The sequence below is a fragment of the Misgurnus anguillicaudatus genome, chromosome 15, assembly GCF_027580225.2.
Source record: "Misgurnus anguillicaudatus chromosome 15, ASM2758022v2, whole genome shotgun sequence".
NCBI lineage: Eukaryota > Metazoa > Chordata > Actinopteri > Cypriniformes > Cobitidae > Misgurnus > Misgurnus anguillicaudatus.
Genome location: NC_073351.2, coordinates 27,382,659 through 27,408,382, shown reverse-complemented (window position 1 = coordinate 27,408,382; position 25,724 = coordinate 27,382,659). Strand labels below are relative to the sequence as shown.

The window sequence follows — 25,724 nt, the reverse complement described above, 5'->3', positions numbered from 1 at the left end:
CAAACTCTTTGGTTATTTTTTGCGTGATGCTAATGGTCTAATCAGATTCAACAGATTATGCTAAGCTATGCTGGAGGTGCTGGCGCCGGACCCGGAGATCGGCTGAATGGATTTCAAGACGGTAGAAATCAAATGTTTGACTCTGGGGGAGCTGGAGAATGAGCATACTTTCAAAAGAAGTGGAGTGTCCCTTTAAAAGCACAAACTCTGGCCTATCACAGACTGATTTTCTAGTTGCAGATCCGAACGTGATTGCCATGCTTTAATGCCTAAACTAAACAAACTAAGGCAAAAACCCTTCAAACAAGCCAGGTGTGAAAACGCCCTTAATGAAAACAAACAGTACAAACACACTATGATGATGAGGTACGGCGACTTACAGCATCTTTAGGATGAGGGCGAAACAGCCCAGCACTCTGTCTGCGTGTGCAGGCAACTGAATGGACAGGGCGTTGAGCGCAGGGCTGACCAATAGACAGTCGATCAGGTTGGGCTCATTGTCGCCCTCCACGGGGGCCTTATGCAATGTGTTAGTGGTGTTGTTGTTACGCTCCAACTCCACAAGGATCTCGCTGGAGTTAACGATTGAAGGTGGGGGTGAAAGGGGTAGGGCAGGTGGAGGGGACGGTGTGGTGGTCGGAGGTGGCGTTGGTGGCTCCGGACGGAGCAGGCGTAGGGGCATGGGCGGTTTCCTCTCGCTCTGTTGCTGACAGCCATTCCGGATCTCCTTCAGACTGGGCGAATTGTCTCGGCTGAAAGAGAAAGAAAGAAAGATATTGGTACGCTGTCACACAAAAGACAACAGTTTATTTTTCTGCCAAACAACAAACAAAACCAATACAAATGTTTGTCGGTCAGCAAAACTGTGTTTCCTTTAGAGACAGCAGCCTTTAAATATGCTTCTGTCTACTGTCATTTGTTGCTTGTGGTTGTTTACTTCTTTAAAGGAATAGTCTACTCATTTTCAATATTAAAATATGTTATTACCTTAACTAAGAATTGTTGATACATCCCTCTATCATCTGTGTGCGTGCACGTAAGCGCTGGAGCGCGCTGCGACGCTTCGATAGCATTTAGCTTAGCCCCATTCATTCAATGCTACCATTTAGAGATAAAGTTAGAAGTGACCAAACACATCAACGTTTTTCTTATTTAAGACGAGTAGTTATACGAGCAAGTTTGGTGGTACAAAATAAAACGTAGCGCTTTCTAAGCGGATTTAAAAGAGTAACTATATTTTATGGCGTAATAGCACTTTTGGGAGTACTTCGACTCGCCTGAAAAGTCCGCTCCCCTTCTCCCTCTCATAATGGGAGAGGGAGGGTGTTACTGCGCCGAGTCGAAGTACTCCCAAAAGTGCTATTACGCCATAAAATGTAGCTCCTCTTTTAAATCCGCTTAGAAAAGCGCTACATTTTATTTTGTACCACCAAACTTGCTCGTATAACTACTCGTCTTAAATAGGAAAACCGTTGATGTGTTTGGTCACTTCTAACTTTATCTCTAAATGGTAGCATTGAATGAATGGGGCTAAGCTAAATGCTATCGAAGCGTCGCAGCGCGCTCCAGCGCTTACGTGCACGCACACAGATGATAGAGGGATGTATCAACAATACTTAGTTAAGGTAATAACATATTTTAATATTGAAAATGAGTAGACTATTCCTTTAAGTTTTACTAAATGTTTTCCAGAATGCTGCTGGGTGCTTCCTGCACCTTTTTGCTATTATTATAATATTATTATAAATAGTTCTCGGAATTTAAAATGGATTAAAAGAAAGTTTTTGTCAGAGACCTTGCTATTACTAATTCGTAAATTTGTGTGTTTATTGTAATCCAAGAAAAGAGATTTACGTTGGAGACGATAACTCGCGTCATCGTTTATTTTGGGGTTTGTACTTACACACCAAAGAAAATGTAAAATCATGAATCGGATAATTGGTGCTCTTTAAAAATCTATATCGGGCATCAGCCCTAAAAAAATACATTGGTTGACCCCTAATTCAGTTAACTTTAAAGTGACACCATGTTATTTTTCAACCTTCATAATACATTTTCAAGACCCTTGTGATAGTACATCGACTTTAAATAGGTTGAATGACATGTCTACCATAGCCTGACGGGGTCTGTATCACTTTTACTCGTATTTTAAAACTTAGGGTTTGTGGTAGTAACCAGAGCACAAAAAAAACTACAAAATTCGACTGCTTTACGGCATACGTCACTTCCTCCACACAATTTGTTTTTAACGTGAATTTTGTTGGAGGCTACTTAAGGAGTGTAGAGAGCAGTTTCTATTATGTGACTCTGTGGCACAGTCTTTAGTGTCACGGACCTATGACACGGGCGACCCGGGTTCGATTCCCCTTTAAGGCAATTTTTTATATAAACTGTTGATTCATACATAAATGCGATGTTCTTTATAAATTACGGCGATTATATTGCATATAGTTCCCTGTATTCAGATGCTGTGTTCACGTATTTACCTTTCTTTTTACTGTGTCTATGATATTTACATTACAATCCAGGATGCTATAGCACTCAAACTTGCTCACAGTGTAAAACCAAACACTATTCATTCACCAATCAGATCCGAGCATTTCTCTCTTCTCTTTTCCTCATTTGCTGCGTTCCGCTGTCACTCGCGTGACGTATTACAAAGCGGCAGACCTAAACGCATCGGTTTACTTGGATTTGGAGCGATTTTCACACAAAAAAGATGAATAACGAGCGCCATTGCGGAAAATCCTGGTGGCGAGGGAGAGAGAGAGGATGCAACAATATTTGTTTGGAAAAAGTCAAGGAAATACTTCTGGTCGTTTCTGAATTGGAAGGCTGCAGCCTCCGGAGGTCAAATATGCAGGCTGCATACGTCATCAAGCCTGGGTTATTAAGGTAAACTGAGCATTACATTCGCAAGTCATAAGCATACTGCAACAATTTACGATTAACTAAGTATAATAGTCAACTTTGTAATTGTTAATATTGTGAAATAAGACAGTCTTGATGACGTATTAGAAATACGACATCCGGAGGCTGCAACCTTCAGATTGAGAAATGGCTTCTGCCACGACGAGTTCCTCATCAGAAAGTTGTAACATGACTGCGTTTCTCCCTGTTGTCTCAAAATGTTGATCGTTTAGCATTTTAAATGTTTAGTTTTTAGTTTAGTTTTAAGGTTGGCCAGTTCCTTTCCTTTGCGACAGTGCTGCGGCGCTTGTGGGCTCTAGGGGCGCTAGAAGTGAAAAATACGTGTCTAGCACCCCCTAGTGGCCAAAAGTTTCATGGTGTCCCTTTAAATCTGGAAAACCTTTTAAACCAATATAAAAAAACTCTAAATTTCAAATGACCACAAAATGGCTGATTTGCCATCATACTTTAAGCAGCACACAAAACTGTTTATGTTAAGACCTTGCTTGCTCAACAAATAATTATCTGTGAACCGTAGTTATGGAAAAGATTCAAATGATTCAACGAGAGTGAACGAGGGAACAGACTGAAACAAAAACAAGAAGAGAACAGAGATGATGAAGGCCTGGGGAGTGAGCTCTGACTCTCCTGAGACGGTGAGGATCATGGAAACTTTAGAAAATAGTTCCCTCGTTTCTCTCAGGTAGGATCACCATGGCCCAGATGACACAAGCAGGACATGCGAGACCAAAAATGTCACTGCAGTCACGTCACTGTTTTGTTTGTTACAAAAAAAAGTGGTTGGAAAAGAAGGCTAGAGTATTTTAAAAATCAACACACACACTACAGTCGGCAATGGTGCGGTGCAGCTGGCAAATTTGATTTAGATAAATATCTTATGCTCGGGTCTCAGGGGTAAACATCATCTCATGGGATGGGGAAACTGGTGATTCAAACACACCTGTTGATGAACTCTTCATAGCAGGAGTAGATGGCAGCGAGGCAGACCGCTACGAGATTAGGGAGCACCCGAGGATGAGGGCATTGTCCTGTGGGACCGTGCATGCTGAAATCATAACACATGAGAAAGGTTTAGATAGTTTAGGTTTTGTTGACCAAACTAAATCTAAACAGTATGATGAAAAACAATTCCAAGACAGGGGGTTTCCTCTCAGTTTATAAACATACAGCTTATGTCTCATCCCATATCCCGCTGGAAAAAAATGAAACTCGAGGGATTTGTCATATATATATTAGGGCTGTCAATAGATTAAAAAAATTAATCTAGATTAATCGCATGATTTCATGAGTTAACTGCGATTAATCGCAAATTAATCGCACATTTTTATCCATTCTAAATTTACCCTAATTTAACACTTTTCAGGTTTTTAATATTCTAATCATATATACATATATAGATGCTTTATGCAAATGTATGTTAACAACAGCCTGTTTACATTTTAACAGAATCACCAGCCATTGTTTTGTATATGAATTTTCCTTTCAGAAGATTTTTCTTTCTCCATTTTTGTTTGCTGCTGCATCATTTGTGACCTGTGCTGGCAAGTTGAGTTGGAATTGGCAAATTTAAAAAAAATAGTTGTTCATATTTTGACATTCTCTATTAAAACATAGAACAATGCATGATTTGTTGAAATATAAAAAAATATGACAGAACTACACGTGTTTGAAGTTGAAAGAGTCAAATTACCACAAAAATTACCACATCCATACATTATATTACCACATCAATACCTTAAAATCACTGGTAAAACTAATAGATTTAGCACACACAAAGCAAAAACATCATCAATGTATGTTCAACTTTTTTTTCCTTTTGTTTGATTGACATTGAGACAGACTGCTTAAAATCTAAGTGATCTAATATAATGTTAGACATCAGATATTTTTACCCAACAGTTAACCAAACATTTACTTAAAACATAACAGATTATAGAGCCTACATGCGTGAATTCTTATCAAAACAGATATTTGTAAAACTGTAATTCTGTGTAGATGTCTATATATCCGGGTCGCGCACTCGCGCGTCTGTGTGCACGCGCTTCAGATATCAGTCAGTCAGCGTGAGGGGATCGCTTTTGAGTCTTGTCGCTCTTAATAACTCTTTAATATTAATCAGGTACCGAACTTTATCTCTCTTAATGACTATTTTAACATCAAGCAAGTCCTGTAGTCTATTTTCTAAGTCATGCATAAAAGCGAAACCAAAATGAATTGAGACGCATTTTTGTATTAGATTAAGCATTAGGAGGACGGTAACGTTACACCTCTCAGACGTATAAATAACGATCATATCAGATGTCCAACGAGCATTTAGAGCATTGGATTTGGTAGACGATTTATAATGTTCTTATTTCTATGAAAACCTTTTACTCATTTAGAGTCACATTTGTCTGCGTCTCTGTTCATTCAACTATGGGCTGGACCAAGGGTCAAACAGAAATTGCGCGTTGCGTTAATCTCCGTTAATAAAATTAGTGGCGTTAAAATGAATTTGCGTTAACGCGTTATTAACGCGTTAATTTTGACAGCCCTAATATATATCAAAATTTGTTTAACTTTCACAAACAATTTCTTTTTGATAAACACAGATTCTGGGATAGAGTACACACCGCAGCATGCAAAAATATAAACCAAGCAGCCCACAAACCTTTCCGTTTATAGCTGGTTTGAACACAAACTTGGATTTACATAAAAGACTTATCTCTCAAACAGGTAGGCAAGTAAAAAAAAACTAATTTCTCACCTGTGAATGAACTTTTTGACTACTTCCATGCCGGCGTTCAGTTCATTCAGAGCCAAAATATACTCCTGAGTAAAGAGACGGAGTCTTGGGCATTTCCCGAAGTCCTGAAACAAAACAAGAAAGGCACACCGGGTGTCAGTATATGAGAGCAGCGACGTATGAAGTGAAAAGCACGCCTGGTGTAATCGTGCCCACCCACCATGTTGTGTTTGAGGATTCTCTGAACCACAGGAGTGAAGACTTCAATCACCACCATCGAGCGAGGACGCTCCCTACAGTGCTGCATACAGAAACACAAAGAAAGATATCGATTAATACATACATATCATCAGCAAATATCCTTAAAGGAGTAGTTCACCCAAAAATGAAAATTCTGGCATCATTTACTCATCCTCATGTTGTTACAAACCTGCAATAACAATGCAATAAGGAAGATATTTTGAGCATTTTTATAACCAAACCATTGACTTCCAGTATATGTTTCTACTATAGAAGTCAATGGTGCTTCTGTTTCCTGCTTCAATGCAAATATCTTCCTTTGTGTTCAGCAGAACAAAGACATTTATACAAGTTTGAAACAATGTGAGGGTGAGTAAATAATGACAGAACTTTCATTTTTGGGTGAACTATCCCTTTAAAGTGATGGTGTCAGATGATATACTAAGGTTGGGTGCTATGATTAAACTCTTATTGCACGTTATGGCATGAAAGGTATTTAGTTTTTTAAAGTGCTTTCTGGAACACGTCTCATCTCATTCTCAAGAAAATACTAAAAATAGTGAAAATATGATTTCTGCCAGAAATACAACCCTGTTTACCTTGCAGAAGAATTCACATAGGTCAGGAGGAGGATGGTTATTCTCCAGCAGGGGTGCGATGGCCTACACACAGATTCAAACCATTAGTCACCTTCCAAACAGACATGCTGTGTCTTGTTGCCTTTCATCCCCAATTTTAGGGAATGCATAACCTGGTCCATCACAGCTGTGCATGCATGCCCTGTCTCTATGGTGTTCTGCTACATTTTCAAGTCAATTTTACTCTAGAGTATCTTAGTACACGTTATGTTACCCTGCCATTGTTAGCAATACACTTTTATGCACTCTTACTAGACTAATCGCAATTAATTGCATACAAAATACAAGTTTTTGTTTGCACAATATATGCGTGTGAAATGTGAATAATTTATAATTTATATATACTGTACTGTGCAAAAGTCTTAGGCCACCACCACCAGACTTGTTGTTTTAGAAGATTTAATGTCCATCTATATTTATTTCTCAATCTATTTTGTAAAGATACAAACAGAAAATGAAAGAAATATATACAAAAAATAATAAAAAATAATTTTCAGTTTTTGAGCAGAATGAATTAAATTTCTTTAAAATTAGAAATTAGGATTTAATTTTATTTATGTTGAAGAGATCCTCCAGTTTCCTGCTATTGCTCAAGTGTAAGGGGAGTTTACCCTAAAAACTTGACACATCAGATTACATTTTCACAGTTTTTAATACTTTATACACATTTCCTGTATTTTTCGATGTATTCTATTAAAAAAACTGAGAAACAATCATATATAATCACTATAACATTGCAAAAACACCACATCTCATCCTGGCATGGTGGCCTAAGACATCTGCACAGTACTGTATATTTGTGTATATATGTTTGTATATGTATTGTATGATTTATTGTTCTGGCAACTCAGGTGCACTTTATTTAAAAAAAATAAAAAAAGTCTATACACTGCAAAAATGATTTTCAAAAAAAAAATTCTTCGTCTTTTTGATTTGATTTCAGTAAAAATAGTTAAAACCTCTAAAATTAAGATGATTTTTCTTGATGAGCAAAACGGCCCAAGAAAATAAGTCTAGTTTTTAGACCAAAAATATCACATTTAAGTGAATTTGTGTATAAAAAAGCAAAAAAATCTGCAAATGGGGTAAGCAAATTTTTCTTGATTTTTTTCTTGAATTTAGTGTTTAAGAAAAATTTTCAAGTGTATTTTGCTTAACCCATTTGCAGATTTTTTTTGCTTGTAATATGCACAAAATCACTTAAATGTGATATTTTTGGTCTTAAAACTAGACTTATTTTCTTGGGTCGTTTTGCTCATCAAGAAAAAGCATCTCAATTTAAGATTTTTTTTATATTTTTACTGAAAACAAGACAAAAATTCTAAGAATTTTTTTCTTGAAAATCATTTTTTGCAAGTGTATATTTGGCAGATGTAAAGCATACATGTGTTATTTACATACATTTTTATTTTATTTTATTTTTATTACTTTAACAGCTCAAGGATGTTCAAGGAACAACATGTTTGTGCACTTTCTGAAGATTTCAGGTCTGTTTTTGAATAAAGGGTTGAAAATTAATGCTTTTAATTTGATCAGAATTATCGATTAATCAAAAAATTAATATATATATATATATATATATATATATATATATATATATATATATATATATATATATATATATATATATATATATATATATATATATAAAATAAATAAATAAATATATAAATACACACACACACACACACACACACACACACACACACACACACACACACACATATATACACATATAAATATAAATATATAAATATATATATATATACATACACGTGAAGAAACCACGCATTTAAATCTTAGTTTAGAGTCACTGACAAAAAAGGGCAAACTCACTCACCACAATGATGTTCTCATGGTCCTGAGCACTGAGGTTAGTGTTCTGGGAAGGAAGTGACACAAATGCAATGTTGACAATTCATTGGCTAGCAATTTTACAGCAAAGTGACTCAACAACCAGCAAGCAATGGTTTTACAAAGTTAATGCTTTTCTGAAGAAACCTTGTGCGAATTTTAACCAAAGGCCTTCGAGAGATCTGTTCTCAAAACTTCATACTAAGTGTAGGTGGTTGATTCTAAGTAGGAAATGGAATATAATCCTTCTCCACAATTCACATGCAGACGCGACAAATCTTTTTTCTATCTGCGTGCGCACATAAGAAAAGGAGATCTTTCAAGTGTAGCAGAAGCAATGCCATCTAAAACCTCAGGTACAAATGTCTTACTAAACCACAGCCACAGAGAGACAACCACGGGTAACTCTACGTCTGACAAATATGTAACCTGCTATATTGTTTTGAATATACTCACCTTTCAAAATTGCTAAATATGCCGGTGCCTTAAACGACAAAGTATCTCATAAAGTAAGTTCTGTGGCCTGACAACTTTTCAACTATTTGCAAAGCCATTGCTAAAGTGATTTAAGTTATGTGTGATATTTCGTTCCATTTACATGATTTTCCAAATTCTCATAAATTTATTAGATTTTTTTTACACGTTTTTTTCGTCCATCAGGCTCATCAAGTCAATTCATTCAGCACACCTCTTCGTGCTCTGCATAATTTGAAGTCTTTATGTCCACAACACAAAGGCTGCAGGACGGGTTACACAGGAGTGTGGGGTGGAAAACTATTTTTATAATGATAATATAATCGCCTTAGCAAGAATCACTAATTACAACGCAATTACCCAACAACAATAACACTGATACTAAGTAGCTAATGACCCCGGTACCTCCTCATTTAAATAGCTTGGTAACCATGAATGCACGCCTCGTGACGTACCTCAGCCAGCAGGGTGGAGATGATGTGGAGCGGTGCCTGATGTATGGAGTCATCCTGAAGTGGTGAGGTCAGGGCCATGTCCACCAGAGCTCGGATCTCCTTCAGTACCACGTCCCATCGGCTCGGGTTGTTCAGCACCTTGCGGTACTTGTAGATCTTTTTCTACGAATGAGTCAACGGCAGATGGATAACCTAGATTACACACGCTTGCCTTTTTAACCAATGCGACCGACGGTTATGAAACCAGCATGCTTTAGTGCCATAATAGAGCATTGCTCATAATGTATAACAGCTGGTATGGTATCGGAGTAAATGAACACAGAAATCAATCATGGCTTTTAGGTTGATTTTTTGCATGATGTAAACTGAAGTATTTGTATACGAAGTCTGTATGAATGCAATTTCATTTGTAAACCTGCCTGTGAAATCCCATTCATTTTTGTGATTTAGTGTTTTCTACAAAAAAATCATCCTATGTTATGTATTCTGTGAAAAAATAACCTTGATATCTTTAATATTGACTGAGTAAGTCCAAAGATTGTAATCAATGTCTTTGATGCTTATGAGACTGTAGCCAAGATTTCACAGGCAGGGTCACAAAAAGTTAGATAATTCTGAAAAAATATTATTTGGTTGTGGATCCCACTTAAAGGTATTGCGGGATTTTCTTTTTCTGGGTGGATCATCAAGACTATTGGCCCTCCTAGTTGTCAATCAGGAGTGTTGCGCAATTGAATTGTTTAAAAAAGTGGAGAAGGCGATTATTTTCTAAAATTCGAGAAAATCCTCCGCTACACCTTTAAGTATCATATTTTCTTAAAGGTGCACCCAAAAAATATTTCTGTCGGGCGACCTCACAGCAAGAAGGTCCCCAGCTAGGTCAGGTGGCTTTTCTATGTGGAGTTTGCATGTTCTCCATGTGTCAGCCTGGGTGTACTACGGGTACTCCGGTTTCATCCCACATGCCAAAAACATGCCAACTAGGTAAATTGGAGATAGCAAATTGCCCCTCCCCCAGACTGTGTATGGATTAACTTGTCTGGATCAACCTGTGTATGGATTAACCAGTTCTCACCATGAATACAGCCATATATGGCATAAAGAATAAATAAATAAATGAAAAAAAAAATCTGCAATCATTTACTCGCCTTTATGTTAATCGAAAACTGTAAATATTTTTGTCTCTGCAATAAATGCCAATAAAAGTGAATTTTGCAAGTTTTTTCAAAAGAAAGTCTGTCAACTAAGTTTGAAACAACACGAGGGTGACTTAAATGTAGTGCTGGGCATAGATTAATCTAGATTAATCTCATACAAAATAAAAGTAATTTTTTTGCATAACATATGAGTTTGTGCTGTGTGTTATTATTGGGTCTCATTCACTAAGCAAGCGTACGCACAAATGTGTCTGTAAAATGTACGGACATTTTTTAACTTACGGATCACGATTCAACAAAAACTTTCATACTAAAATTTATTTTAAATGTATACAACAACGTAAGAATAATTTAGACCACATGTACCTAATAATCATAAACAAGGAAAAAAAAATATAAAATATATAACACAGATATATTATAGGGTTCTTTCTCCTTGTTCATGATTATTGCGCATATGTGGTCTAAGTTGTTCTTACGTTTTTGGATACATTTTAGCATAAAAGATTTTGTTAAATCATGATTTGTAAGTTAAAACGTCCGTATACACATTTTACGAACAAATTTGTGGGTACGCATGCTTAGTGAATGAGTCCCATTATTTATATATATATAAATACACACACATTCATGTATGTATTTAAGAAACATTTACATGTGTATATGTATTTATAATTTTTTTATATTCTATAAATATATATTCTACATATATATATTCTACATATATATATTCTACATATATATATATATATATATATATATATATATATATATATATATATATATATATATATATATATATATATATATATATATATATATATATATATATATATACATATATATATATACATATACATATACATATACATATACATATACATATATATATATATATATATATATATATATATAAATATATATATAAATATAAATATAAATATATATATATATATAAATATATAAATATAAATATATAAATATATATATATATATATATATATATATATATATATATATATATATATATATATATATATATATATATATATATATATATATATATATATATATATATATATATAAAATAATATATAAATAAAACCTTTCCTAAATGTATATATATGTAAGTGTGTGTGTTTAAATATACATAATATGTACACACAGCACAAACTTATATATTATGCAAAAAATTACTTTTATTTTCTATGAGATTAATCTAGATTAATCTATGCCCAAATGTTTTTGTATTTTTGGCTGAGGCAATTTTTGGATCCACTTTACGCAAGGCGATATTTATACATTACTGTAAAATCCGATTCGCTCATAAAAACATGCAAAATTATATTGATGACGTCTGCAATTTTAGGTTTCCAACAACACAAGGGTGATTTAAATGTAGTGCTGGGCATAGATTAATCTAGATAAATCTCATACAAAATAAATAATGTTTTGCATAATATATAAGTTTGTGCTGTGTGTAAATATTATGTATATTTAAACACACACACTTACAAATATATACATTTAGGAAAGGTTTTATTTATATATTGTTTTATATATATGTAGAATATATATAATATAAAATATATATTTATAGAATATAAAACAATTATAAATGCATATACACATGTAAATGTTTCTTAAATACATACATGAATTTGTGCTGTGTGTAATTATTATGTATATATAAATACACACACATTCATGTATGTATTTAAGAAACATTTACATGTTAATATATATTTATTTCTATTTTTATATATTCTATATTATATATAATTAAATAAATAAATAACGATATAAAAATAAAACATTTCTTAAATGTATATATACTGTATGTATGTGTGTGTGTGTTTAAATATACATAATATTTACACACAGCACAAACTCATATATTTTATGCAAAAAATTACTTTTATTTTACATAAAATTTATCTAGATTAATCTAAGCCCAAATGTTTTGTAATTTTTGGCTGAGGCAATTTTTGGATCCACTGTATGCAAGGGTGTATTTATACATTTCTGTAAAATCCGACTTTGTCATAAGAACATGCAAAATTATATTGATGACGTCGGCAATTTTAGGTTTCCAAAAAAACTCTTGTCTTTACCTTCCACTGTATAGAGTGAAACCACTGGTCTCGCAAATAGCTGTTCGCAGCCTGTGAACACACATAAACGTTTCAAAAATGAGTCAGAGCGAGAAGATAATGGCAACGTGTGCGTAATTAAACAAAGGTTGAGGTTACCTGCAGGAGGACCGTCCCTCCGGGGAAACTTAGCTGGACACAGTATTTGGGTGCGTTGTCCCAAGACAACAACTGCAGATCCTCTATAGTGCTGTACGACACAGGGGCCTCCATATATCCTGTGGGCTGCAGAAACAGGAAAACACGCGTTCAGTTTTGCAGTCAACGCTCTGAAACCGCAGCTGTTAAGGAGCTTTTGCATGACTCGGGCCTCTTAGCGCACCTCTAAACGCAAGAATCATACGTCACACTTAGACCACATAAAAGGCGCAGAAAGCCATGATGATGCATTGATAATATAAAGTAAGATCCTGATCTAAACTCAAAAGTGAATTCAAAGTGGCTAAGAGTGCATTGAAATGTTTTTTTTTAAAGGTGCGATCCATAACTGTTTTTTTAGGTAAAAAAGAAAAATCGGTTACGGAGCAATCAGCGTTTATGCGTTTCAGTTTATGGTAAACCAATATTAATGATTTATAGTTGTGAATAATATCAGTTTAACGTCATTCAACTTCGACCCACGTAAAGAAAAGGGCATTACAGATGTCAAGTGACTTTTTGCATTTTTGTTAATGTCAGTATGTGGGTGCCTTTTGCGCTGCAAACGCAATGCTTTACCGACTGAGCTACAGGAAAACAGCATTGCGAGTATACAACCTGTATTACCTAAACTGCAATATTGTATTTAAAGGTGACATAGAATGATTGAACGAGATATTTTTCCTTGTTCTGTGATTTGACATGTAGACAACTAAATTTTGGTTGGGTCTGTAATGCCTTAGAAACTTCCTAAAAACCTCTCTCAGAAAGCTATATTAGCGTGGGGGATTTTAAACGTGTGGTTTTTGCACCTATTTGGCATCCCTTCGGGCTTAACTGGCAACCTCAATATGAAATGCAAGCACTTTACGCTGATTGTCTGCCTTTGCTGCCACTCAAAAGAATGTACTTCAGAACATGGACAGACCAAAATGTTACAGATAGAAGAGCACACCTCGGAACGCGCCTCGCCATTTCGTCATGAGCTTCGCGAACACTGCTGCAATTTACTTCCCGTTGGAGACGAGAGGCCGGATGAATGCCAATTCTTTGAAAGGGAAGGGAATTGAATGAGAATGAAGGAGGAAGTGAGATGCATTTTACGTAACATGTATCCATTGTTCAGATTGGGCCATTTTCTGGCGGATATTTCTAAAAGAGGAATTTCTATGAAATGGAGATGTTCAGAATGTCTAGCACTTTTCGTATGTTCGTGAATGCGGTTAGACTACCCTTAATCAACTAAGACAAGGTAAAAACGTATTTTCATTTTTAAACAGAGATGGCAACAGAGGCAAAAGTTACAGATTGCAGCTTTAATCAGTGTTCGTTTCCCCAGTTTGAACACATGACCTTTGTACTGATAATACAGCGATCTACAGAAATACTTCAACTGTCGAAAATAATTCTTTTGAAACTGTAAATGACAAATGGGACACCCCGCGGTCTTGTGGACTTAACAGAATTGCGCACATGACGGACGCAAGACTGCAAGTCCACCTGAAATGCGACATTTGGGGGCAGGCAATGTGCGTTTCCTTGGACTCGAACCCATGACCTCTGCACTGGTAACGTAGCGATCTACCAGCTGAGCTACAGGAACACTGCATTGCAGTTAACTAACCTGCCATTTTATGTTTTAAACAGAGATGGCAACATATTCATTACGGATTGCAGCTTTAATCAGTGTGCGTTTCCCCAGTTTGAACACATGACCTTTGCACTGATAATACAGCGATTCATTAAGTGAGCTACAGAAATACATAACTGTCGGAAATAACCCTTGAAACCATAAAAGACAAATGGGACACCCCACGATCTTGTGGACTTAGTGGAAATGGGCACGCGGTGGACACGAGACTGCAAGTCCACATGAAGTGGGACATTTGGAAGCGCAGCCAATGTGCGCTTCCTTGGACTCGAACCCATGACCTCTGCACTTTTAACGTAGCGTTGAACAGAGATGGCAACAGAGGAATAAGTTACAGATTACATCTTTAAACAGTGTGCGTTTCCTTTGATTCGAACTCATAATCTTTGCACACTGGTAATGCAGCACTACACCAACACCTATAGCTACAGTAACACAGCACTACAAGTATGTAAAGCAACCCGCAATATTATATTAAAGTGACACCATGTAATTTTTCAACCTTCATAATACATTTTCAAGACCCTTGTGGTAGTACATCGACTTTAAATAGGTTGAATGACATGTCTACCATAGCCTGACGGGGTCTGTATCACTTTTACTCGTATTTTAAAACTTAGGGTTTCTGGTAGTAACCAGAGCACCAAAAAAAACTACAAAATTCGACTGCTTTACGGCATACGTCACTTCCTCCACACAATTTGTTTTTAACGTGAATTTGGCTGGAGGCTACTTAAGGAGTGTAGAGAGCAATTTATAGCATGTGACTCAGTGGCACAGTTTTAATGTCACGGACCTATAACACGGGCGACCCGGGTTCGATTCCCCTTAAAGGCAATTTTTTTATATAAACTCACGATCTTGATTCATACATAAATGCGATCTTCTTTATAAATTACGGCGATTATCTTGCTTATAGTTCGCTGTATTCAGATGCTGTGTTCACGTATTTACCTTTCTTTTACTGTGTCTATGATATTTACATTACAATCCAGGATGCTACAGCAGTCAAACTTGCTCACAGTGTAAAACCAAACCCTACTCATTCACCAATCAGATCCGAGCGTTTCTCTCTTCTCTCGTCCTCATTTGCTGCGCTCCACTGTCACTCGCGTGACGTATTACAAAGCGGCAGACTTTAGGTCTGCTTGGATCACATCGGTTTACTTGGATTTGGAGCGACAATTTTCACACAAAAGAGAGAAAAAACGAGCGCCATTGCGGAAAATCCTGGTTGCGAGGGAGAGAGAGACGATGCAACAATATTTGTTTGGAAAAAGGCAAGGAAATATTTCTGGTCGTTTCTCAATTTGAAGGCTGCAGCCTCCGGAGGTCAAATATGGAGGCTGAATACGTCATCAAGCCTGGTTTATTAAGGTAAACTGAGCATTACATTCGCAAGTCATAAGCATACTGCAACAATTTACGATTAACTAAGTATATTAGTCAACTTTATAATTGTTAATATTGTGAAATAAGAGAGTCTTGATGACGTATGCAGCTTAGAAATACGACATTCGGAGGCTGCAACCTTCAGATTGAGAAATGGCTTCTGCCACGACGAGTTCCTCATCAGAAAGTTGTAACCTGACTGCGTTTCTCCCTGTTGTCTCAAAATGTTGATCGTTTAGCGTTTTAAATGTTTAGTTTTTAGTTTAGTTTTAAGGTTGGCCAGTTCCTTTCCTTTGCGACAGTGCTGCGGCGCTTGTGGCCTCTAGGGGCGCTAGGCGTGAAAAATACATGTCTAGCACCCCCTAGTGGCCAAAAAGTTTCATGGTGTGCCTTTAAAACAGAGATGGCGACATAAAGCTAAAAGTTATGGATTGCAGCTTTAATCAGTATGCATAAAGTAACCTGCAATATTATATTAAAACAGAGATGGCGACAGAGACAAAAGTTATAGATTGCACCTTTAATCAGTGTGCATAAAATAACCTGCAATATTATATTAAAACAGAGATGGCGTAATGGAGGCAAAAGTTATGGATTGCAGCTTTAATCAGTGTTCATAAAGTAAACTGCAATATTATATTAAAACAGAGATGGCGACATAGAGGAAGAAGTTATGGATTGCAGCTTTAATCAGTGTGCATAAAGTAACCTGCAATATCATATTAAAACAGAGATGGCGACATAAAGCTAAAAGTTATGGATTGCACCTTTAATCAGTGTGCATAAAGTAACCTGCAATATTATATTAAAACAGAGATGGCGACAGAAACAAAAGTTATAGATTGCACCTTTAATCAGTGTGCATAAAGTAACCTACAATATCATATTAAAACAGAGATGGCGACATAAAGCTAAAAGTTATGGATTGCAGCTTTAATCAGTGTGCATAAAGTAACCTGCAATATTATATTAAAACAGATATGGCGACAGAGACAAAAGTTATAGATTGCACCTTTAATCAGTGTGCATAAAATAACCTGCAATATTATATTAAAACAGAGATGGCGACATAAAGCTAAAAGTTATGGATTGCAGCTTAATCAGCGCGCGTTTCCCTAAGTTCGAACCGATGACCTCGGTACTGGTAATACAGCACTCCATCAACTGACCCACAAAAACACCGCACTACAGGTACGTAAAGCAACCTGCAATTTTATGTTTTGAACAGAGATGGCGACATAGAGGCAAAAGTTATGGATTGCAGCTTTAATCAGTTTGCATAAAGTAACCTGCAATATTATATTAAAACAGAGATGGCGACAGAGACAAAAGTTATGGATTGCACCTTTAATCAGTGTGCATAAAGTAAACCGCAATATTATATTAAAACAGAGATGGCGACATAGAGGCAAAAGTTATGGATTGCAGCTTAATCAGTGCGCAGTTCCCTAAGTTCGAACCAATGACCTCTGTACTGGTAATACAGCCCTCCATCAACTGACCCACAAAAACACCGCACTACAGGTACGTAAAGCAACCTGCAAGTTTATGTTTTGAACAGAGATGGCGACAGAGGCAGAAGTTATGGATTGCAGCTTTAATCAGTGTGCATAAAGTAACCTGCAATATTATATTAAAACAGAGATGGCGACATAGAGGCAAAAGTTATGGATTGCAGCTTTAATCAGTGTGCATAAAGTAACCTGCAATATTATATTAAAACAGAGATGGCGACATAGAGGCAAAAGTTATGGATTGCAGCTTTAATAAGTGTATATTTCCCTAAGTTCGAACCTATGACCTTTGTACTGGTAATACAGCACTCCACCAACTGACCCACATAAACACCACACCTCAGGTACGTAAAGCAACCTGCAATTTTATGTTTTGAACAGAGATGGCGACAGAGGCAAAAGTTATGGATTGCAGCTTTAATAAGTGTATATTTCCCTAACTTCGAACATATGACCTTTGTACTGGTAATACAGCACTCCACCAACTGACCCACATAAACACCACACCTCAGGTGCGTAAAGTAACCTGCAATTTTGTTATAAAAACGGAGCTAGCCTCATAAACACCAACGTTACGGATTAGAGCTTTGAACAGTGTGCATTTCCTTTGATTCGAACCCATGACCTTGGTAAGCATCACTATATCAACTGAGCTACAGTAACACACTGCCAATAATCTACACTTGGATGTGTTACTCAACACTTCAATCTTGAAGAACTCACACAGCTGGTTCCTCAAAAGCGCGCAACGTTTACTGGGAATTTAAGGTTCCTCTTCGCTTCTGCTCTATAAATGACTGCTGCAGCTTCTTTATTTGCATTATCGGCCCACTGTAGCTCATTTCTCAGTTCCACTCCTGACTGAAGTGCTGGTGATCACATGACCTCAAATGTCAACAGGCTGTTCCCAGTCTCCTTCCCTCTACAATAGCACACTGCGGCCGTTCCTTTATTAGCCGCCCTCCCTCCTCTGCAGCCCGGCAACGAGCTCTTCCATTATTAGAGTGTCCCTCCCTCTGCGTATGCACAAACAGGCTATTGCTATTTGTGCTGCTCTCCCTCTAGACTCAAACCTAACCACAGTTCCTGTTTGTGTGTCAGCCACCGAGCTCGGCAGAGCAAACAAGCTGTTTCTTTCTTGACTCATTCTCTCTGGCTCGAGATCGCTCTCGCTTTTTTCAAACAAACACGCGGATCGTCCTTGTATAACAGGATGAAACAGGCCTGTCTTTTATTTACATCCCCCACTCGTAGGTGATTGACCAACTGGCTGTTCTCCATCGGCTGTCCCTCCCCCCTCTGTTAAAAAGTCAAGATACCCAGCTTGCCGAGGGAGCGTCTTCTTTTTGAAGGGTCGGTGTGATACCTATCTGCTCTACGATATCTCGTTTTTAAAGTAATCAATCACACGAGCAATGTTTGCACTGGACTACAGACCTGCTGCTTGTGGAGTCAACACAGATGAACCGCTGCTCGTCTATCATAAAGTCACAGGGTTCATATACGCAAGGTGAAAACCTGTTTAAAAGGTTGTCATAGCTACAATATCCCGTATGATGATGGAGACATGCGCTGAGCTCGACGTTTTCCGTGCTTATCTTTGTGTTGCTCATTGTCCTTTCCTCTCTCTCTTTATCTGCGTTTCTTTCCACTTCTCCATTCCAAGAAGTCCTCCACTTCTTTCTTCATCTCATTGAGGCTGTTTTTCATGGTGCAATTCTTCCTTAAGGAGGAGTTGAATAGCTCTCCTCTCACCATTGCTATGTTGCCATGGAAACAAAGAGATGAAATAGAGACATATGCTTTTTTGTTACCAAGGCGATCCAGATGGAAAATGATGTGGAGAAAAACATCAGTGTGTTCAGGTGGCATCTCGATAGCTGACAAACTGATACGGCGAGCGAGAGAGTCAGTGGTACCTACTGTACCAAACCACAAGGAACTCAAGGCATACCAAAAACAAGCGTGGGGGAAGCAATGAAAAAATACTGATAGACTTTGTCGGTGGCTGATGGATGTGGGTTATTCAATAGCTAAAAATTAATTGTCAACAATCAATTCTGACCAACAATTTCAGAAATCTTACGCTATATAAAACCTCTTCTCCTTTCTCCTTAAAAAAGAAACAACCTTATGATTTCTCTCATCTTTCTACAGGTACCATCTTTAATATTTGTTAAAACTTGGTAACTTTGTATTCAGTGTATCTGTAGCTTAATCATGGCACTGGCAACTAGGTATCCACCAAATGTTCTGCAAACGAAACTATTTTGTCCAAAATATAAATACAAAAAAACATCTTTCTCTAAAACTTTAAAATGCTTCCACAATGCTGACATGTTTGCTGCATAATAAATCGAGCACATCAGCTTACACCTATTGGTTGCTATTTAAACATCAAAAAGTTATTGTTCTGTAAAATGTATTTAAACTTTTTTTGCTATTTTTCACATAGTTTTGGTTGCTGATCATTCGGTGCATCCCTACTAGTCATGGGTTTAATCCCACACTGTTAAAAATCCTTGTGGCACTTAAATTTATATGTTTAATTGGTAACACTTTACAATATGGCTCATTAGTTAACATTAGTTAATGTATAAAATAACATGAACAAACCATGAGCAATAATTTGTTACAGTATTTATTAATCTTTGTTAATGTTAGTTAATAGAAATAAAGCTTTTAATTGTTTGTTCATGTTAGTTCACAGTGCATTAACTAACGATAACAAAAATTTTATAAAGTATTAGTAATTGTTAAAATTAACATTAACAAAGATTAATAAATGCTGTATAAATGCAGTTCATAATTAGTTCATGTTAACTAATGTAGTTAACTTATGTTAACTATTGAACCTTATTGTAAAGTGTTAATGTTTCATTAACTTGAATTTATAACTAATTTCAACTTTCTTGTCTAGTATGGATTTACTATTATACAAAGTTATTTCAACTTTATTTTTATAATTCATAGCAACACCTCACTAGTCAAAAAGTTGAAATTCATTCTAATTTCAAATTGAAAAATGTTGAAATAAAATTTATTTATAAGTTTATAATGCAACAAGGAATTTTTTACTGTGAAGGGAACACACATACTGATAAAACATATACCATGTAATGTCACATTAAGTCGCATTGGATAAAAGTGTCTCCCAAATGCATATGTAATGCACTTGTTATATTATTGCCTTTGAAGAATTATTGTCTTTGCATTGGATAAAACATAATAAAAAGCTATATTTAAACTTTTTAAACATCTGTATGCAATAATTACAACATACTGTACTAAAAGTGACTAGATGTATTTTTTCATAGACAAAAGCCATATTCAGACAGGACTAGTTTTCCCATTGGAGAAACTGACATTTTACAGATGTAGCTTGTGATTTTAATCCCATCCAAATCTGCAAGGTCTGTTTATTCTCACACAATCTCTGTAAAAAAAATTCCAGACAAATTTACCTGCTGTTTTTTTTTTGGAAACTCTGCAGTCCTCTAAGAAATGTTATCCCGTCTGAATGCGAATGTCTGCTTCTGCTTGCCAATATAATCGGACTTTCTTATGAATTTTGGTCAACTTAACACGTGCATTTCCCAGGAGCTAAACACACTTCATCATTATATTTTTGCCATCAAGCAAAGAGATAAAAACACAATAATAAAGTCAACAGCCAAATCATGTAAACTGTATGACTAGTCACTGTAATGCCAGGTTAGGACACTTGGTTTAATTTGTCCACTCAATTATGCATGCTAATGTTAATATTATAATAGGTTATCGTATTCATTTCAGTGGATTTGTTTTAAGCAGCCAGTTACTAGGCGCGATTTTGACGCCTCAAACGCGGCTTGTGTAAACGCAGCATAAGAGTGTTTAAATCAGAGACACTATTGAAAACCCCAAAAATGAAATATAGAGAGTATACAGCCTGCTATAGGAATGGGAAGATTCCACAATTTGCTCTGTGCTACGGCATAAAAAGTTAACAATGCGATTCATCGGTTTAAAAACTAGGTATCGAATACAAATTAGCATTTGCATCGTGATGCCTCTTTTCTAACATATTTCGCATCTGTAAAAACAGATTTATTTATGTTTAATTATTAGTAAATGCACTATACTTGTATTATTTAAAAAGTAATGAATATTTTAAGATTGCTTTCTCCTCTTGAAACATTCTGGCGTATCACAACCCTTCGGAAACCAAGGCGTGTCATAAAGTCACATGAGTCACAAGAGCATAACATGGCAGAAGTAGAGCTATCCTCCACCAAGTAATTACAAATCGATGACTGTCGGAAGCAAAAAATAATATTGTGGGTGGGTCCAAAGCAGTTACAGGTAGTATATGCCATTTTCTTGTATTATGGTGGCTTTTAATGAAAACATTGCTTTTATAGCCTAAAAGCTTTGCTTACATTGTTGTGTCACGCGAATACTGTTGGCGAAATGGTAATGGGGTGAATCGCATCGTATTGCATCAGTAGCTGCTTCATACTGTATGCATCTTTAATGTATTGCATTGTAGGCTATTCATCGAGATGCGAATCACATTGAAGTTATGGAGATGCACATCCCTACTGGCTATATACTGTAGGTCTATCACGTATTTCTACACTGACAACCTTGAAAATGCACTAAGAAGAATCGCTGACTTGTTAATGCCCATGCCCACAAAAATGTAGCCCTTATAAAAGCTTAACATTTCACCTGTTTTTGCATAATTGTTCCAAGCACATGCACATTTTGTGTGGACAATGCAAAAATTGACCGCAGAGATATGCAAAATTTTCAACAATACGCTCTATTCCAAAGTAAACACGGCTGCTTCCAGCTAAATGCTTTGCTCACGGTATATCAGTAGCAACTCTGCTGAAGTAACCCAAGCCAAAAAAATAAAATCTCCAACCAATTTACATGTTTACATGGTAATTCCCAAGATATTAAACACCAAAGGCTACAGAAGAACTCGGAGCTTAGTTACTGAACAGATGGATAGGACTGCATGCCTAAAGACCAAACAACACTAAAATCCCAAAAGACAGCTGGCTTCAATTAACATCATACATCTTTAAAATATAATAGATGCACATGAACAAATCCAACACACACGTATCCATTTACAAGGCCTGCGAATGAACTTGCATATAAAACCAAAAATGCATCAAGTCCGAATAAATACGGAGTACGATACAAATTTATGCGGTGTGCAAAGACATTGCAGCCAATATAAAGTGAGTAATTTTAAAGTGTCAAAACATTTCCGTTTATGTGGTTATGCTTTTTCTAAAATTTAGCCATAGGTGTATCCTTCACGCTGAACCAGTCAAATTTCAGACTGCCATCATCCATTCATAAGTCAACTTTACCACAAATTCGACGACCCTAGACTGCAAAGGAAATTGAGTGACAGGTGTCTATATTACGGATGTGCCCACATCAGTTTTGTTTCTAAACCTCAACAGCCTGCAGCCTATACAAAAAGCTCACACACGATCAACACAACGGATATCATATTACACATCTGTCATCTTCATAATACAGCTACATGAATTACAATCCCCAATCTGGTGTTTACCTGGAGGGTCTTTAAATCTCCAACAATGGATGCAGTGCTGTTACAGTAAAATCTCTATTTAAAATGGTTTCAGGTGAATCAAAAACAAAGCTGCTTTATAACCAACCCGATCTCATGGGATTTCGTATGTATTTGCGAGGAGGTTAATATGATGATCTGTAAAAAATTAATTATGCGAAATCAAATGATGAGAAAAAACGCATAAATGAAACCTACAAAAACATGCACATTCATATGAATTAACCATTTCGTAAAAAAAATATGAATTGGCGAGATTGTGTGGTCATACTGTCAAAGATTTTGATTAAAAAAAATCATGTGTTGCTTTTTGCATCTAGAAATGTGTTATGCAAACAGAATGTGTTAATGTAAACTAGATCACGTGGTTAAAGGGGTAGTTTACCCAAAAATGAAAATAATGTCATTTATGACTCACTCTCATGTCGTTCCAAACTCGTAAGACCTCCGTTCATCTTTGGAAACACAGTTTAAGATGTTTTATATTTAGTCCGAGAGCTTGTTGACCCTTCTATGTACGGTATACTTTCCATGTCCAGATAGGTAATAAAAACATCATTAAAGTAGTCCATATGACATCAGTCGGTCAGTTAGAATGTGTTAAAGCATCGAAAATACATTTTGGTCCAAAATAACAAAAATTACGACTTTATTCAGCATTGTCTTCTCTTCCGCATCTGTTGAGAAGCGCATGCGTGAGACTAAAGTCACGTGACTGCATTGACGCGGATGACGTGTTATCCTCAGACATGTTTGCAAAGTTTTTTTCCAAACGTACAAACTGCAAACAAAGCCCGGGCGCACATAAATAACAAACAGCTGGGGCGCACCAAATAACACGTCAGCCACGTAACTGCAGTCACGTGACTTTAGTCTCGGGCACGCGCTCCACAACAGACGCGGAAGAGAAGACAATCCTGAACAAAGTCGCAATTCCCGTTATTCCTAGACCAAAATGCACTTTCGATGCCTCAACACATTCCAACTGACCCACTGATGTCATATGGACTACTTTAATGATGTTTTTATTACCTATCTGGACATGGAAAGTATACCGTACATAGAAGGGTCAACAAGCTCTCGGACTAAATATAAAACATCTTGTTCCGAAGATGAACGGATGTCTTACGCGTTTGGAACGACATGAGGGTGAGTCATTAATGACATTATTTTCATTTTTGGGTGAACTATCCCTTTAAACTTGCATATTATTTAGTAAACTTCATCAAACTTTTCTTCAAGGACGATAACCAAGATGTTTACCAGAATATGAGGTCAAAATGCTGAGAATCCCATTCCACGATGCCCCCACATTGTCCCGAAGCGTATCATGTGAACAACTACAGACAAAGACCCATACATCCCATCTGGCCCTCTAACAAACCTCTCCAAAATACATCAACATGGCTCCACAGTGCAATTCACTCACTCCATTATAAACAACGAATATGCATTTTAAACATTTAACTTTTTCTCAGGCCATTTCTCCGAAATACAATAGCATTCTGTCCATATATCCTTGCTGGCACAATAATAAAAAAAACCAACAATATTGAAACACAAACCACTAAGTACATGCGAAACAGCTCTGAAACCGTGCCAGTGTTTGAAAATGCTCTCCTAATGGCTTTTCTGTGCTACAAAAACGAAGCCAGCTCCTACATCTCAATTACAGCGCATATTTGGATGCTAGCCGAGGATCTCAGGGAGTCACAATAGTTTATGTGGCCGGTCTTCGTTGCGGATCTGTTTGTTTACAAAAGTCCAACTGTAGTATTAAAGAAGCCTTTGTTACGGGTGTTATCTGACCTGTTGGTCACCCACTGAGCTCATGACGGCCGGATTTGGGCAACCGTTTAGCTTATAGTCATCAGCATTGCTTAAAATTCAATGACTCTTTTAGATTGCACTGACTACACTGTACATTGGTTAACATGTACCCTTTAACTAAACACGTGAATAGCATTTCCTGTGGATAAGAATCTCTCAAAACATGAAAAGTACACAGGTTTTTAACGCAGGTATCACAAAATATCAAACGCAGCAGATAACACAGCTATCGAGCAGCTCTCACCTTGCAATGTAATGTTTATACAAGAGACGTGTTGTGATATATGGTTTTTCATCTGGCACTCATTCTAATTAACAGGACCTGACATGAACGGCAACAATAGACGCAGACGGCTCTCGAGGGCATCCACGTAAATATGCCTTCAGAGACAAGACTTTTGATGTTTCTTTACCAAAAGAATGAGAGGAGTTATTCATAATGGAGCTCTGTTACGCAAATAAGATCTTTTCTCTGAAAGTTTAGAAACGAGGTGAGTCACATCTTTCAGATCTTTGTGTGAGATCACTTTCCACAAAGCTGACTATATTTATCGAAAATCAAAACGCCAACCGGTTCGTCTTCGCCATCGCAAATGTCCGTGAGACAAAAACCTGGAAATTAGCATACAGCTTTCACTAGTTAGTTTTATCATATGACTGTATTCACCATCATGTGCTAAGTAGGTCTATGAAGCAAACACAGCTGATTCTTTGAGGCATGAATAAGCAAGAAATGATGTGACGTTAATTATTTTGTGTCCATATGGTTTAATTGAATGTAAAAGGGGTTAAAATTTTAAAATAAATTTGCAGGTTACTTGCATACATTCTCTTTTTTGAGGACCAAGTGTAAAATTTCTCGTTTTATTTCATTTTGAAAGAATATTTGGGGGATAATAGCAAAAATGTCAATTTGGTGTAACTGGTCTGTCTCAATTGGTGTATCTAGTATTTTTTTAAATGAAAATATAAA

General features: G+C 36.5%; 1 protein-coding gene across 1 annotated transcript in view; it reads right to left on the bottom strand.

Moving 5' to 3' along the window:
- The window catches only part of cmip (c-Maf inducing protein), a 42,892-nt gene that overhangs the window by 13,471 nt on the left and 3,697 nt on the right, over positions 1-25,724 (bottom strand). The window contains exons 2-10 of the mRNA XM_055174953.2: positions 12,727-12,852; positions 12,589-12,639; positions 9,318-9,479; positions 8,375-8,416; positions 6,496-6,558; positions 5,877-5,957; positions 5,678-5,781; positions 3,872-3,976; positions 381-752 (exon numbers count right to left, since the gene is read on the bottom strand). Coding sequence (XP_055030928.2) covers positions 381-752; positions 3,872-3,976; positions 5,678-5,781; positions 5,877-5,957; positions 6,496-6,558; positions 8,375-8,416; positions 9,318-9,479; positions 12,589-12,639; positions 12,727-12,852 — 1,106 coding nt within the window. The remainder of the gene's footprint in view (positions 1-380; positions 753-3,871; positions 3,977-5,677; positions 5,782-5,876; positions 5,958-6,495; positions 6,559-8,374; positions 8,417-9,317; positions 9,480-12,588; positions 12,640-12,726; positions 12,853-25,724) is intronic.